This window comes from Cyprinodon tularosa, unplaced genomic scaffold (assembly GCF_016077235.1).
Source record: "Cyprinodon tularosa strain WSP-4 unplaced genomic scaffold, ASM1607723v1 ctg126, whole genome shotgun sequence".
Taxonomy (NCBI): domain Eukaryota; kingdom Metazoa; phylum Chordata; class Actinopteri; order Cyprinodontiformes; family Cyprinodontidae; genus Cyprinodon; species Cyprinodon tularosa.
The window spans coordinates 840,070-855,643 of NW_024038070.1; the positions used below are offsets into that span (position 1 = coordinate 840,070).

The window sequence follows — 15,574 nt, forward strand, 5'->3', positions numbered from 1 at the left end:
GTGAGGTTCTAAAAGGTTAAAATCGCTGCAGCATTATGACCTCAGCTTGTCACTGCAGCATTTAATCCATCTTAAACTCCACTAGAAGATGGAATAACCAGAGCATAGCGGTATGTAGATAAACCAAAGTTTCAAAGCCTCACGGTAATATATAGTAAAAGCTTGAATGTTCCACCAAGTAGTAAGAACAAGTTGGATTTATTATGAGATACCTCAGGAGGTAACTGGAGTTTCCTCTGGCTTTAAGGAACATAAGATAGTGTAGCCCCTAGCTGTTACTGCACACTGTCAGTCAGCTGGCTGCAAGTACTCCAATTTTACAAAAAGGGGCACATTCTTTGTATTTAAAAGTTCAGGTCAGTTTTTTTTTTTTCATTCATTTAGTTCAATTTATAACTGTACACAGTGACAAATAGTAAGAATATTTGAGGAGGTTATTTCTGTTACCTATGATGTTTGTTGCTTACATCTAAGCTAAACTAAAAATTCTGTTTTAATATAACATTATTGAATTGAAATGAACCAATAAAAATGTTTGATACCAAACTGCCTGCCTACTAAAAGTATTTAAAAGTTGTGTTACTTAGGCTCTTTTTACATAAAGTTCTGCAACTTTTCATGAAACATGACCTAGATGGTGATCAGCTTATGGCTCTGCTGTCCAGGAAGCCCCAGGTTGTTAACACCAGGCTTCAGCCCACCTGTAGTTGTGGTGCCTCACCTTCTTTTTGACAATAATCCTGAGAAGATTTAGAGTTAATTCATTTAAATCATATCTGGTCTGATTTCAAATTGACATGTTGGTATTAAAAACATTTTTTTTTTATTTGCTACCTAAATTCCATGACTGTGTAGCTGCAACATATTGATACTAAGGTTGCGTTATGCAAAAGAAAATTAATAAAGTAATAGTAGATCATGCCAGGCTTGGTAATCTCAACCAAGCTTTAGGATCTAATATGAGAATCGATTCAAAATAACAAAAATTAAAACCTCTATGGGGTTTAGATTAGATTGTGGTCATGGAGGCAGGTACTGGCATTGAAGGTAAAGCAAAATCTTGGTAAAAAGCTCGTCAGTAGAGCAAAGCATGAGGGAAACCCCACTGAAGCTGCAGTGACTTTGGACGTGATAAACAGGGTGGACAGACAGCAGCAGATTACTTTTTTTTCCCCGTTTTATTCTCCAGTTTCCAAAAAGTTTTTGATTTCCATTAGCCGCTAGTCATATTGTATTTTAACTTTACTAAGTTAGTGAAATAAATTAACTTTTCAAGATGCTGCAGTAAAACATTGCCTATACTGTAGCTGCATGTTCTGGGTCCCTCATAATGAACCAAAGTTTAAAAATAAACCAAAATATTAAAGAAGGTTTTTCATGCATTCACACAGTCTCTGTACATCTTTCAATGACTGAAGGAAAATAGACAAAAGTTCTTTGAGCAGGATGTTTTATTTTAGCCAGAAAATAAAACAACATTCTAGATTTGTACATGGAACAGAAAGCCTTGAAAACATTTAGAAATAAAAAAAAACAGGAACTTAAGCAAAGGTTATTCTGAAATCCTTTACTCGGTCAGACTGGAAGAATATTTCACTTTCAAAGCCAACAAATTGTCTCCATGCAAAACTAAATTATTCATAAAATATCTTCCCGTTGACTATGACTTCTTGGGACAATCTTAAACCAAACAAAGGGATGAAAATTGTTTTTAACATCACAGACAATGTCTTAACTGTATTATTCCTTAAAACACCCCAAATACACAGAACATTCTCTCCAAACTTCTCTTTTTACACTATTTACAAACCTCATGCGCAACTCACAAGCTGCACTTCCATGGTTTTCCCACATAGATCAAACACACAGAAAAATTAAAATAACAGCATTTCATTCAGGGTTAGATATTGTTTTCTGAATTATTAAACTAAAACCCAAACACAAAGACATTAAAATGAACTGTCAAACAGGAAAACTAAGAATTCATTAGGACAAGTTCCTAATAGCAGCCATGCCTCAAGTGTATAAATAAGTCCAGCCTCCACATACCCAGAGCCTAAAGCTAAAATCCAATGCATTCAAGGAAATCTCTTTGGTACATGCAATAGCATTACAGGCTTGCTATTCCAACCGTCTTAAAGGTAGAGAGAGAAAAAAAACCCCGACTTATTTACACAACCAAAATATCAAGGGAAGCATTAAAAAGACTTTGACCCAAAATGTAATAATCTATTAAAAAAAGAGCATGAAAAGCAGCATATCATATTATCATTCATGTGGAAAAACAAACATAACTAAGAGACTAAAGCAGGAAGATGGTTTAACTGAACATTTAAGGCTGCATGATCCATTTAATCTGCTTTCTGTCCCGCTGTCAGCTTGTCAGCTTGTAGGGCGAAGGTCTCAGCGACGATGAGCGGGAAAACCAAAGAGGCATCTGCATACACCTGGAAACCAAGAACAGATCATAGTAACTACTTCATGGGACAGCCGTTTGTGTTAAACCAGGGGTAATTCATATCCTTGGTAGATTTAGGTTCATCTTTTAATTTGATCATGTCTTATTTAGTATTGACTGGAGCAAAAAAACACGCTTTAATGTCCAAAGTGGGATTCGGTAATGAATTTGTCGAGGGGGTTAAAGATTAGGGTGATGGGAAGGAGGCCTCCCACCTCAGAGTTTGAGCTCAAGAGAAATCATCAGAAAGCTGGTCAGGCATTACAAGGAGGGTTTGACTGCTGCACTGTGGATAACATCATTTTAATTGCTTATTGAGGGGGGGTACACATGAGCTCCAATGTGCTTTTAAAAATAAATAAAATGTCACTTAATGTTAAACTTAGAAAACATACATAGTTTTAGTTTCTTTTGAGGGTTTGCCCATCTCAATTCTTTTATTAAAGGAAGTGAGAAGGGAAACACAATCTAAATCTGTCAGGGTATTCATATATTGGGGGGCTTAATGTAGCTTTAATTTTAAAAATACAAAAATAAAGGCTGTGTTTATATGTGGACCTTAGATTAAATCTCTAATAGCTATAATTACAGCACAAGCCTCAATCCAACAATGCCACCTAGAGGCTAAAGTGTGTAATTGCTAAAAGCAGCTCTGTAGTGTTTATGTCTAGTGATCTCTAGAAATAAATGTAATATAAGGTGAAATATCCCAAATCAATATTGTTGGTGTTCATAAAATAAAAGCTAAATTATTGAACCTTAAATAATAAATGTTCAGAAAACATCCCGTCAAAATATGCTCAAGGAGAACCTGCAAATTTCAGGCAGTAGCTTCTTCCTGCTGCAAGGCAGCTACATTTTATAAAATGACCAATTGATAAATAGTTTTGAGAAGTTTTAACTAAAAAAAAAAAGAAAAAAAGGAAAAGAAATATTAAAAAAGCGGAGTGCATTTTTTTTTAAACGTCTGTATTCTGACAGCCCTCAGTGAAAACCACTGAAACCACCAGTGCTGCTGCTGGAAGGGACAGAGCAGCAAAGCTGTGTTGAAATCAACGGCCTGGACTGGGTGCTTTGACCCATGGTGAGACATGATGCGGCATTAGCATGCTATGGAGATATTTTCTTCAGCAAGGAAAGAAGAGTTGATTGATGCCAAGTACAGTAAAAGCCTAAAGGAAACAGTTAGAAGCTACAAAACAACCTAAATAAACAGCCAAGCGGCCGCAGTGGAAGCTAAGATGCACAGGAGGATGTGTACCTTGACCGGTTTGGCGTCTGTTCTGATCTTTCCCCAGGATATAGCCTCATCAGGTCGGGCCCCTGAGTCCGAACCATCAAACTCCTGGCCCGTGTTCACAAATACAGCGTAGTCAGCTCCATTCCTCTGAAAGCATGTCAAAGATAGGCAAAAAAAAGGAAGGAAACTTTTTCAGGTTGTCTTTACAGGAATAAACTTTATTACTCTGTAAAATATTATCACAAAACCCTTGTGGGCTTTTTTAGGAAAGCTTTTAGAAATAATAAATACACATTTAAAGGTATAAAGGAGGATTTTCGCGAATTTTTGCACAAGCACAACCCTGTACCCATTCCTGAGAGAGAACACCTATTAAACACATGCAAGAGCGTGCACAAGCCCATTTTTCCTCGTGCACCCTCTGTTTAAAGTTTCTGTTTGCATCGCTCATACAAGCTTACTTTCCAAAAGAAGAATTGTAATTTTTCCACTATGTCAGACTCACCACATAAGTGAAAATGGGGACGAGCACGTAGGACGGCCTTACATAAACATATCACCAGAACAACAGAATGACTGACAATTAGTAGGACCATTTATTTTGATGACCCACCCGGAAAAATAACATCCTCCACTATACCTTTAAATCACACGGATAAAAACAAGGTTTGAACAAAGGAACACAGATTTTTACTTACCATGAGGTTAGCATTGGCTATATGATGCTTCACCAAGCCTCCTCCCAGGATGATCATTCCTGTCTTCTTGGCAAAAACTGCCATCCCATTCAGCCTCCGAATATCTTGTTGAAAAAAAAACAACCAAACTTAAATTAACAACCCGAACCACTAAACTGACATCACTGTGTTAAAGCACTTTTGCCTTTACCTTCTACGATGTCCAGAACAAGGCCGGGGTTCTTAAACGAGTGGAAGTAGATCATGTCGCCCAGAGAGCCGTCAGTGAGTGCAGGGCTAAACACTGGAATGTTATTCTGAATCCCAAAACACAACATTTAGCAATCTGGGCTGATGCACACAGGATAAGTTGCATGGATCATTTCATTATTTAGCGCCAACCTTGTAAGCCCAGTAGTAGACTGAGTCAGGGTTGTTTATCTCCTTACCGAGCCGATGGATCATTTTAGAGGGAGTCCACCGGATTCCCTGAAACAAACAATATTTGTTTCATTTTAAGTCAGAAACTATCAAAAAAATAAATCATATGTAGAGCAAACATTTTAAATATCTGAACGACAACCTAGTTACCCACCTCTGTGTTTTGCTCCAGTAACATTTGATCCAGAATGGGCATCAGCCAGTCTTCAAACTTACAGTAGTTATCATTGGGCACCAGAAGGTTCCCTATTCTACAGTCAGTGAGAACAAAGAAGGGCGAGACAGACGGGAAACAATTAAAGGACAATTTACCCTGCATCTTGGTTATTGTTCTTTTTATTGAAAAAATCCTATTTAAATCTGATTATTTTGCAATTTTCTGTGAGATAAAAATTTTTGAGGTGCCCAAAGAAAAAAAATATATACATATTGTGCTGTTTAGAAATGGATGCAGAGAGATCTGCAGAATTTGGTGTCTAACATGAGAATAAGGGTCGAAAGTTTAACTGAAAATGTAGCACTTCCCTTCCATCTCTGCTGTACTTGAGCTTTGTGCTCTTAGCTCCGCCCCCTTCCTTTTTCAGTTTTCCAGGCAGTTTCATCTTTTCTCTTGGTGCAGGCCTTCTTTACACCCATCATTTCCACATGGTTCCAGCAGAGGAACCATCAATTTAAGCCACCAAGCCAATTTTTTCCATCTTCTTTCTCCCTTTAAATGTAGGAATGCTCTTTATTTACATTTCAGTGAACCCCACCAGACATTACCAACCTATTAATGCCTCTCAGGCGCAGATCTTTGCCAGGAAGACTGAAATCTCCCAAGTAAGTGTGAGCCATACACTTGATGAAATCCTCCTCAATGCCTCCAGCTGTGGTGACAATCACATCAACCTAAAAACAATGCAGATATAAACCGCTGCATTCACCTCGTATGGTTTAATCATTTTAGGTGTGCATGAACAAACCCGTCTGTACCATTTTGTGCTCTGCCAGGTAGCGGATGCTCTCTCTCACTCCAGAGCTGATGAGGTTGGAGGTGTATCCCAGGAAGATGGTGCAGCCGGACTTGCCTGAGGATTCGCAGGACACCTCAGACTCATTTTCTTCACCTAGCTCTGACAGCTCGAGGCGTTTCTCTATCTGTGTGTGTTATAAATAGTATTTATTGCACACAAAAAAAACATTAAAACAAAGCAGGTTTGATTTATGTGTATTTCAGGATTTTTTGTAGTATTTGTTTATTTATTTGTTGTCTGGTTTTTATGTTTGTTTTTTATTGTACAATCTTCTAGAGTTATTTTGTGCAACTTTTAAAGAAGAAATCTAATGCATAAAATAAAATGTTAAATGTTTTAAAGAACCAAATTCAAAAAAATATTCAATCCCACCTTGACTCTGAAATGACATTCTATGAACAAGATGCTGTTCTGCTTTCTGCTCATGAGAAATATTGAGAAACATGTCAAATATATCGGGAATGGATTGCTGTAGGTAGACTGAGGAAGATTTCTTTGTTTCAGCTTTTTATTTTTTATGGTCATTGCATGAAGAATTTCTCCTGTGTGAAATGGAAAGCTAATGAGCCCAAACATTGATCAGTATTATAATAAATGGAAATAGAATGCAGTCTTTTTACTAAAATATTCCTTCTGTCATGATTTGTGGACATTAAGATCTAAAGAGAAGCATCATCTCCTGGTACGTAATAGCAGCGCCGAGGTCTGGTCAGATTCCAAGAATCCTCGTTACGCGGCCTACAAATGCTTCTCATTTTTGCCCGATTTCAAGGACGGGTCCGACGTATCCTCGCTATGCTTGGATATCTCAGGATTCATTGCGATTATCAAGTAATTACATAATTAAGAGGATTCAGGAGGAATTTACTGCTTACTCAGGGAGACGTTGCAGGATACTGGCCTTCAAGAACTGAGTATAACCTAGAGTGTTTGGTTGTTTTGTTTTTTTCCATTAGCGCTAACAGTCATTACCAATAATTTAGCTTTTTTTGCCATTGTTTCTTTTTTTTATGCATCAAAACTAAAACTCCCATCATTCCAAGGGGGGAAATGAATTGCACAAATCTAAATTGGGAGAGATATGAAAGGCCTGATGGATGCTTCTCCAGCTCAGTCCCTCTGCCCTAAAAGCCTCTTCCTTCTCTCACCATCTTGTTGATTTCCTGGACAGCCAGAGCAAAGCTGCTGGCCTGAAAGCCTGTGTTCAGGTAGGTCTTCAGCAGCGCCTTCAGATCAACGCCCTGGTTGAAGTCGTAGCCTCGGATTTTCGGCATATCTTCCGGGAGGTCAGAGCTGGGCTTCAGAACTGCTTCCATGGCAACAGAGGGGGCATGGTCCGCCATTTTTAACTGAAAAAGAAAACACCTATATAAAACTTTGAGAAAACACTTATGAAGCTGTCAGAAATGTAGTTGAAATATATATGATGTATTTCCTCATTATTTTCCAGTAAAACGTGAACTTAAACACTGCTGTGCTGTTCTAGCTGCTCTTTAACTGCACCATTAGAATATGTCATACAATTTGTGTAATTATTTTTTTTTAAACGTATAAATATTTTATGAACATATATAAACTATATAGGGAGGGGGCTTAAGAGAGTACAAAGGGTAAAGAAAGACCCCCAAGAATAATATATGTATACACAAATAAACAAGCCAGATCCATGTGCTCTGACGTTAGCAGTGCTGCTATGCTAGCTGGTAGCAATTGTTTGATCTTCTAACTTCAAAGTAAACTGAAACATTAAACATACCTCTTCTTCAAACGACGTTAGTGTTGAAAGAGGTTAAATAGTTCACTTCTAAAGCAGTGCTTGATGACACAGAAATCAAGGATGAATAGCCTTGTAAACATAGCATGGGTTGCTAATGTAAAACTTGGACTACGGAAAGCACGAGCGGACAAAAGAGACTGAATCTGTGGAGTCACACCTATTCTATCCCTTTAACGACCAGCAGGGGGTGCAGTGGGGGACAAAAAAAGTCTTTCAAAACATTTGCATTTTAATTTTTTAGGTTATAAACATATGTTTTAAGATATTATTTGATTCGAATATGTTTATGCAATAGCTTGCAGGTCATGTGACCCACTGACTCAAAATCTGTCTGAAATTATTAATGGGACAGATGATGCAAACCCTTGATGCTATTGGAAGGAAAAAGCTCAGTCTTATTTTTGATCTGTATTGTAATATTGCTACTCATTACATTCTCCTCTCCTTTCACACAATAATTTACTTGCTTGTCAAATTAGTTTAGGTTGAGCTTGAATATCCAATATCCAGCTTCAAGCTGATTCAAACATGTAGTCATCAAAAATTAGTGCACATTATATAAAAAAAAGAGAGCCAGAACTGTTCTGCAGCTGGGAATTGTACTGTATGGAGCTCAAGTTTATTAATCCCATAATATTCAAATTCTCTTATAGATTAATGTAAAATGCATATACATTTATGCATGGTAAATACATAGATTCCTGCCTGCAGAGTGCTGACTAATTCTCTCACAAACATCTTACCTACACTGGTCTAATTCTGCCTTTTCAATGGTTCTCTCAATGCATTGTTTATTCCAATTAAAGTCTTTTTAGACTTGTATTTATATGGTCTGACCACAAACGTCCAGTAGCCTATATAGTGGTATATAGAATCCTGTAAAATATGCTTTATGCTCAAAAATTTCTCAATCTTTTTACAAACTTTAACACAGAGTCAGAATAATGTTTTCATCATCAATTGCTGTGAAGTTATGTGTGATGTTTGTGATATTTAAAGAAAAAAAAAAAAGGGTTGTGAGACCTTTTAAATCACAGCCTTTGAAATTCCCCCCAGCAGAGAATAAAAGGGAGGCTATGGGTCAAAAGACCAAGCCAGGAGCCTGTTAGAGCAGACCCACGCTGTACGACTAAAGCTGATTCGTCCCATCAGGTACAATATTCCTCTGAATCCCTACAAATCAACATTTCTTCAGCCTGTAAAGCGTTTTGCTTTGGTGGGGCCAGGAACGATGACCAGTAGCAGCAACAGCATTATTCAGGCTCAAAAGCTGGTGGATCAACTCCAAATCGAGGCAGGCATGGAAAGATTCAAGGTACGTTTGAATTCAATATAAAAAAAAACATAAGTTATAACATGGTGAATTTCAAACTGTATCCTTTTCCTGTTTTTTTTTTTAAGTTAATAGTTATGCTTTTAAAAAACAAAGACATTACTTTATTTTACCAGATTTGTTACTATTTGAACTCATATCTGTTATTTGTGCGATCAGATCTCTCTCACAGCAGCTGATTTAGTCCAATACTGTCAGGAGCACAGACGCAGCGATCCTCTCCTCACCGGCATATCTGCCTCATCCAACCCCTTTAAAGATAAGAAGACATGCGTGCTGCTTTGATACAAGAAGAGATCCCTACCAGAAACACAGCTGACTGCGAGCTGCCTCATCTGTTTAACTAGGAGGATCAGCTGGTCTCACAAAAAAAAAAAAAAAAAGCAGAATCTTTTATCGTTCATTGTGATTTTATTTGTGAATGTTTAAATACAATAAACACTTAAATAATTGTGGTTTCTTTGGGGGTTTTTTAACCTGAAATGAGTAAAACATACAAAAGACTTAATAACAATAAATAGTCTCAACACAACAGAAACGTCATTAAAAATAAGTTTATCATGTAAACAACTGAGAGTGCAAAAAAAAAAATTTGAAGCTTCCAAAAATGTGTATATTTAGAAGATAGAAAAACTAATAATTGTCTTATCTGGTACAATTACGGTCATTCTAAACCATGTTACACCAGTTTAAACTCACTCTCTAAAAGTAATAATTTCATTTTAATTGTGTCAGTTTGTCATGTTTCTTAGTTTATATTTTTAAGTGTTTTATACCACACCTATTTGACTTTGACAAATCATATCTCTTCTCAATATGTTAGAATAAGCTTATATGTGCAGGTTTCATTGATTTCCACCATTCCTTTCATTACAGATAATATCCAGCATGTATTAACATTTCATCACCAACTGAACTCAATTTAAAACTTACAATGAAGACAAAAAAAAAAAAAATTGGTCAACAAGTGAAGATGCACTTCTTTTCTTTTCTTTCAACCCTCCAGTGACGTTTTACTTCCCGGGTCTCCAGATATTGACCGTAGTGTCACCTGAAGCCAACGCAAGAACTCCAGCCTCCACACTCAGCTGACAGAAACCACAGCAGGGCGACAGGGAGACAGAAAAATAAACTCAAGTTAAGGTCATTGTTTAAACTTCTGATGTTCTCATAAAAGCTTTATTAAAAAGTAGAAGCCTAATATAAAACCTGACATTTAAACACTATAAAAAAAACACAGATTTTATTCCCTCACTGCCTGACATTCACATCAAACCGCTACGGTTTTACATCAATTAGAAGTACCTAAATTATTTCTATTTACTATAAGCCATTTTGAGGAAAATTACCTGCAAACATGAATTAATCAAAATCAAGGGACAGGAAATTGAGTTTCACCGGATAAAAATTTAAACTGTAAAGCTGAGGTCAGGAAAGGTCACTAGCGTTTACACTGTTAAGGACTTGGTTTGCACTGTTCTAATTGCAAAACAAATTTCACCTACTGGTATCAATGACGTTACCTTGTAAGCCTAAATATTGATCGAAATTGCTCTAGTCACAAACCTTCTATGGGGCTTATATTAGGGTTACATGATGCTCACTCCTTAGTAACTAATTGACCAAGTGTAAAAGTATGGGCTGCTTCCTCTCATCATAGTCCATAATGCAATCAGATCATTTTAGTATGGATAATGATTATCATAATTAACCGTTGATAGGTTTGTAAAACAATTATAGAACTGACCCCATGGACTACAGATGGATGACAGAGTGTACACAAAGTCTTTGGTGGTCCACTGGGGATATGGATCTGCAAAACAGGGAAGTAATAAAAAGAGCAGTTTATAAGCAGCACTGGGTTAATAATCCAAATTACAAAAAAATCCACCCCTGAAACTCACCTTGAGAGTTTTATCGGTCGAGCAGGTGTAGAGGCTGCCTTGAGTCCTGTGGATACCTGTTACCAGAGCTGTGTGACCTACATCAAACTGGGAGAGGGGCTTTAAGGTCCCGGTCTGCATGGAAAAGCAGCGCAGCATGCCTTTGTTGTCCCCAGCCCAAACCTCGTGGCCACTGTAGCTCATAGAGGATAAGAAGGAGCTCATCTGCAGAGAGAAATGTTCAGGTTAAAAGCCTGAAATCTGAAGAAACAAAAATCACAGACGGTAATATTAGTGTTAAGTCGTGTGCTACCTTAATTTTTTTCAATGCTTTCAGTGCCCTGCGATCATAAACGGCCACAGTGCAGTCCTTGCCGCCAGAGATTATGTACGTGTCATCCGCAGCCAGACACAATACAGCATTACCATGGAGACCGACGCTTTTAATCAGAGGCTCAGGAGCTGAACAAAAACAAAGAAGTCCTTTGTGAAAGTTGAAAAGACAATCTGTATGATAAACCATCAATTTATTACTTTATAAAAGAAAAGGAAAGTTTTTTCACATAGAGCAAAGACATTGAAAGTGCTGTGAATCAATAGAAACATGCAGTGGGATAACAGAGGCAGTGAAAGAAAGGTTGGACTACACTTCTGCATACTGACAGGAGGTGGGTCCTTTTCCTGGAGGTCAAGAGTCACATCGAGGTGAAGATAACCTTTATGAAGCCCGATCCAAATATTCCAATCTGGTTACCTACTATCATACGATGTGAAGAAAGGCCCTTACTTTCATCTTCTGTTATTCTGATGTAGAAGATACGTTTCTCTGTACTGTTGGGTTCTCCTTGTTAGCCGGCTTTACGCCAAGAGAAAGTAGGTATATTCTCATTTTCTGATCCTGATTCTAATCCTAGGTGATGATAGTCAGCTGTGTGTCAGTCTAATCCAGGGGCCTGCAACCTGTGGCTCCGGAGCCGCCAAGTGGCTCCATGGACACTCTAACATGGTTCTTAATAGAGGCTAAAAATTATAAATAAGCCAACTAATGATTATGAATATAGTTTAATAACAAATAACAGTCTTAGAAGCTTTAGCTCGTTTCTTAAAAAAAGATTTTTTTTTTTACAAGAATAACATCAAAAGTGCTGGAAACATGATCTATTTTTCTTATTACCTTGGCAATTACACCTTTTTTGTTCATTAAATTTTTGTTTTACTACACATCAAAAAATAAATTGAAAAAAAAAACACTCTCCCTTTTTTATGAAAGGAACTCAATATGCTTTCCCTTGTCTTAAAGCCTAAAAGTATAAATAAAACTGTTGGTTGTTTAAAATGGCAACTGATTTCAGATAACAGATATTTAACAAAACTAAAAAGTTGTGTTTCATTAAAAGATCATGTAATATTTGTGGCTCTAAGTAACTTTTATTAAGGCGGACTTAGGGCAGGCTCTTTTGATTTTGAAAGTTGCAGACCTTCGGTCTAATGGCTGTTTTTTAAGTAACCAATAGGATGCTTTCATTTCCATACTTAACATTTATCACTTTGATTTAATTTGTTTTTCTTATTTCCTTGATAGCTGATTAGATGATATTTTATATGGGTCCTTCTTCTGGGGGTGATTGAAATGACAGAGGTAAGAGCTAAGAGAGGGGAAATAAAAGGGGAAACGACTGCAAGCAGACAAGGGAGCTGGGGAGAAAGCGTCTGACCAAAGCATAGCGGCAGGGTAAGAGTTTTACAAAATATATCACATTTTACTGAAGAGAAAGAAAAAAAAACCAACAAGGTTTACGGAGTGAAAATACTTCCATAGCACAATGTGTGAACTGACCTTACCTCTAGTGTCGTAAATATTGATCCTCTTGTCAAAGGTCCCGGCCAGTAAGACATCCCCCTGACAGGACAAGCAGAGCACAGGCGCTGAGGCCCTGATCAGGCCTCTGTCTCTGCCTCCTTCCTGTAAGTCCCACAGCCTCACTGTGCTATCAAAGCCCCCTGATGCTAAAAGGGGTCCCTGGGACGCCAGGCACCAGACCCAGCCCCGATGAGAGGTGAAGTCCCCCTTCTTTCCCAGCCTGTTCAGCAGCACACCATCAGAGCCTGCCTCAACGTCCCAGAGTTTCACATCATAGTCTCTGGACGCTGTGGCACAGACCGCGCCTCTCCCCCCGAGGAGGAGCACAGAGTTGACCGCAGCGATGTGGCTTGAGGGTAGAGTAATGCACTCCAGTGCTAGGGGAGGACTAGGACTTCTGGCGGATTGATGTTGGATCATTTCTACACATCCTCTGTTATTCATATTTCTTAGGTGGGAAGGGTCATTTTGCTCTGGATAAGGCACATTTTCCCCCACATCGGCATTAAGCCACATCCTTTCGTTTCCAACTAGTGCAGCTGCACCAACCTCCAGCCTACATTCTAACTCTTCTCTCAACATCGCCATCTGGTCCCCATCAAACACCGGCTGCATTTCACCATCCTCAGCTTCCACTGCTACTTCTACACCTTCATCAGCAGTATAAGCAACCTCCTGTGCTGCCATTGCCATCCCATCAGCCTCATCTGGTTCAATATCATGTCCTCCAGCAACCAGCTCTCTTTCCTGCCGCCTCACTTGATCCCTTTCCTCCTGATTCTCCTCCAATTGTTCAGCCACATGTTGCACTTCACCTGCCCAGCAGGTAATGAGTTGTTCCATCTCCAGACAAGAATTTAGCCAGTTAAAGTCCTCCCTCGGTCCAACTGGAAATCTTGCTCTAAATCCAATTAGTCTATGTGCCCGTAGCTGCCAAGCTGTCACGTCTTCCCCAACAGTACTCAAAAGGCGGCACACCTGAAACAAGATTAAAAAAAAGGGTCTCTTCATTCACGAAAGCAGCATTAGTAAAAAAAAAAAATAAGACATTAAAGTGCCATGCTAAAGCACTCATCACCCTTGAACTTTTTCACTTTTGTCTTATGTTTTTAAACTCCAAAATATTTTACTGGGATATCTGATGGAGCATTAAAGAACAGGACATGTGAGGTTGCAGGAAAATAAAATAAAACCTACATTGTTAATCAGCTTAAGAGCAAACAGGTTGGATAGAGAGATTTTTCCAACATCCATTTTCAAATTTTGACCCTTTTATTGTAGCTCTTGCTGTTCCAAAAATAAAAAATTGAAATCAATCCACTTGACTTTGTTTCCAATTCAAAATGTCAGAATTGGCGCCGAGTACAAAGCTTTATAGAATTGACCAAAAACAAAGCTTAAAAAGCTTGTTTTGGCTTAGGAAGAGAGGAAGGAAGCGATTCATGTTAGGAAAGAAAAACGAACCTTAAACACAGGGGGTGGACTCAGGTTTCAGCACTCAAAAACCTACAAAGCAGTGATAGTTGATTCCTTCCTGCGATCATCTCAATCCATGCAGGTGACCAAAACATCTCGCCTGGTCAACCAGGCCAACAATTTCCTCTAACTGCCCCTATTTCAGAGGCATAGACCAGTTTCAAGTATTGCAAGCTAACAAGGGACCCAAACGACTACCCATTTCTAAGGGGCAGACCCATTCTTCTGGTTCAATGTGCCTGTTTTCTAAGCTAATACAAGGCTTTGTTAGGCTACTCTATAAAGCTTCCGACTCAACTCTCTGACATTTTGAATTGAAAAAGCTTCCATGATGGGAAGCGAAACGTCTTCAATCTTGGAAACAAAGTCCAGTGGATTGTTTTTTCACTTTTTTTGGAATGACTATGATCTGGATCACCGATAATCTTCACCAGCATAGCTTCAGCTGTATGTGTGGTTGTCTTTCAGCTGGAAAGTGAACCTCTGGGCTATTTCTCTGACCAATGCTCTCCTGGTCAGTGAAAAAAAAACAGAGGTTGTCTATATTGTCATGCTGACTTCGACCCACCTATTCAGAATGCTTTTATATAAGAAGTAAAATAAATACAAGTCATGTATAATTTTACCTTCCTTTCCTCACACATATTTCAATAAAACACACTAAAATCCAAATTCTAAGGAAGTTCAAGGATAAAACAGCCTGAAAAAATGCTTCATTAAGGTAAAATTTCATGATGATTTGATTAAAGGAGCACCGTTTGACAATCTAACCTTTGGCAGCACATTTACTACACAATGTGCTGGAAGGTATGAGGCAATGTGGATTATGATCTCCCATGGTAAAGACAACAAGTCGCTCGATTCTGCAGATGGAGATCGGATAGCCTCTGCTGGTGGTGAGCCAAGAGAGGACGGCAGACTGAAAGGAAATGGAGAACAAACGGAGTGAGTCGTGACTTATGGCATCACGTCAATAAACAAAGAGGCAGGAAAGAAAAGCTTTACCCCTGGAGGTCCACGTTAGAGCTGCCAGGGCGTTGATGTTTCACCTGGTCAGGAAATGATGCATCAGAAGCTTGTTTCCCCGATTCAGACATTTCTTTTCCCTATTACGATTACTCGCTCATCAACTGTAAACTAACATGACTCATTAACATTACTTTACAACAGACGTCCTGAATTAGTCCCTGACATCAGAATAACATCCAATTGTATATATACATTTTGTAAGCGCAAAGGTTGGAGTTTTTTAAATATTATCAGCAAAAAGTTGTCATGCGTAATTAGGTTGAAATGACATTAAAATATCCAGAACAAGATTCCTCTAGCCCACTTATTTTGAAACGATCCAACGTTCAAAACAAAACTTTCGACGCGCAAATATGACGTCATCTACTAGCCGGGTGTTTTCC

At 38.4% G+C, this 15,574-nt stretch overlaps 3 protein-coding genes across 3 annotated transcripts; 1 reads left to right on the top strand and 2 right to left on the bottom strand.

Moving 5' to 3' along the window:
* Window positions 1-1,432: 1,432 nt before the first annotated feature.
* dhps (deoxyhypusine synthase) lies at window positions 1,433-7,747 on the bottom strand. The gene is made up of 10 exons (XM_038276636.1): window positions 7,589-7,747; window positions 6,981-7,181; window positions 5,792-5,956; window positions 5,586-5,707; window positions 4,971-5,067; window positions 4,778-4,864; window positions 4,587-4,692; window positions 4,397-4,500; window positions 3,720-3,845; window positions 1,433-2,447 (listed from the first exon to the last, which is right to left on the bottom strand). The coding sequence occupies exons 2-10, from the start codon at window positions 7,173-7,175 to the stop codon at window positions 2,352-2,354; spliced, it is 1,098 nt and encodes a 365-aa protein (XP_038132564.1). The 5' UTR covers window positions 7,176-7,181; window positions 7,589-7,747; the 3' UTR covers window positions 1,433-2,351.
* Window positions 7,748-8,686: 939 nt separating this feature from the next.
* On the top strand, window positions 8,687-9,324 carry LOC119777667 (guanine nucleotide-binding protein G(I)/G(S)/G(O) subunit gamma-7-like). Its single transcript, XM_038276638.1, has 2 exons — window positions 8,687-8,924; window positions 9,102-9,324. Exons 1-2 carry the CDS (start codon window positions 8,841-8,843, stop codon window positions 9,225-9,227), a joined length of 210 nt encoding a protein of 69 aa, XP_038132566.1. The 5' UTR covers window positions 8,687-8,840; the 3' UTR covers window positions 9,228-9,324.
* Window positions 9,325-9,343: 19 nt separating this feature from the next.
* fbxw9 (F-box and WD repeat domain containing 9) lies at window positions 9,344-15,370 on the bottom strand. The gene is made up of 7 exons (XM_038276637.1): window positions 15,168-15,370; window positions 14,934-15,081; window positions 12,668-13,664; window positions 11,139-11,287; window positions 10,847-11,050; window positions 10,690-10,755; window positions 9,344-10,030 (listed from the first exon to the last, which is right to left on the bottom strand). The coding sequence occupies exons 1-7, from the start codon at window positions 15,257-15,259 to the stop codon at window positions 9,956-9,958; spliced, it is 1,731 nt and encodes a 576-aa protein (XP_038132565.1). The 5' UTR covers window positions 15,260-15,370; the 3' UTR covers window positions 9,344-9,955.
* Window positions 15,371-15,574: the final 204 nt, after the last annotated feature.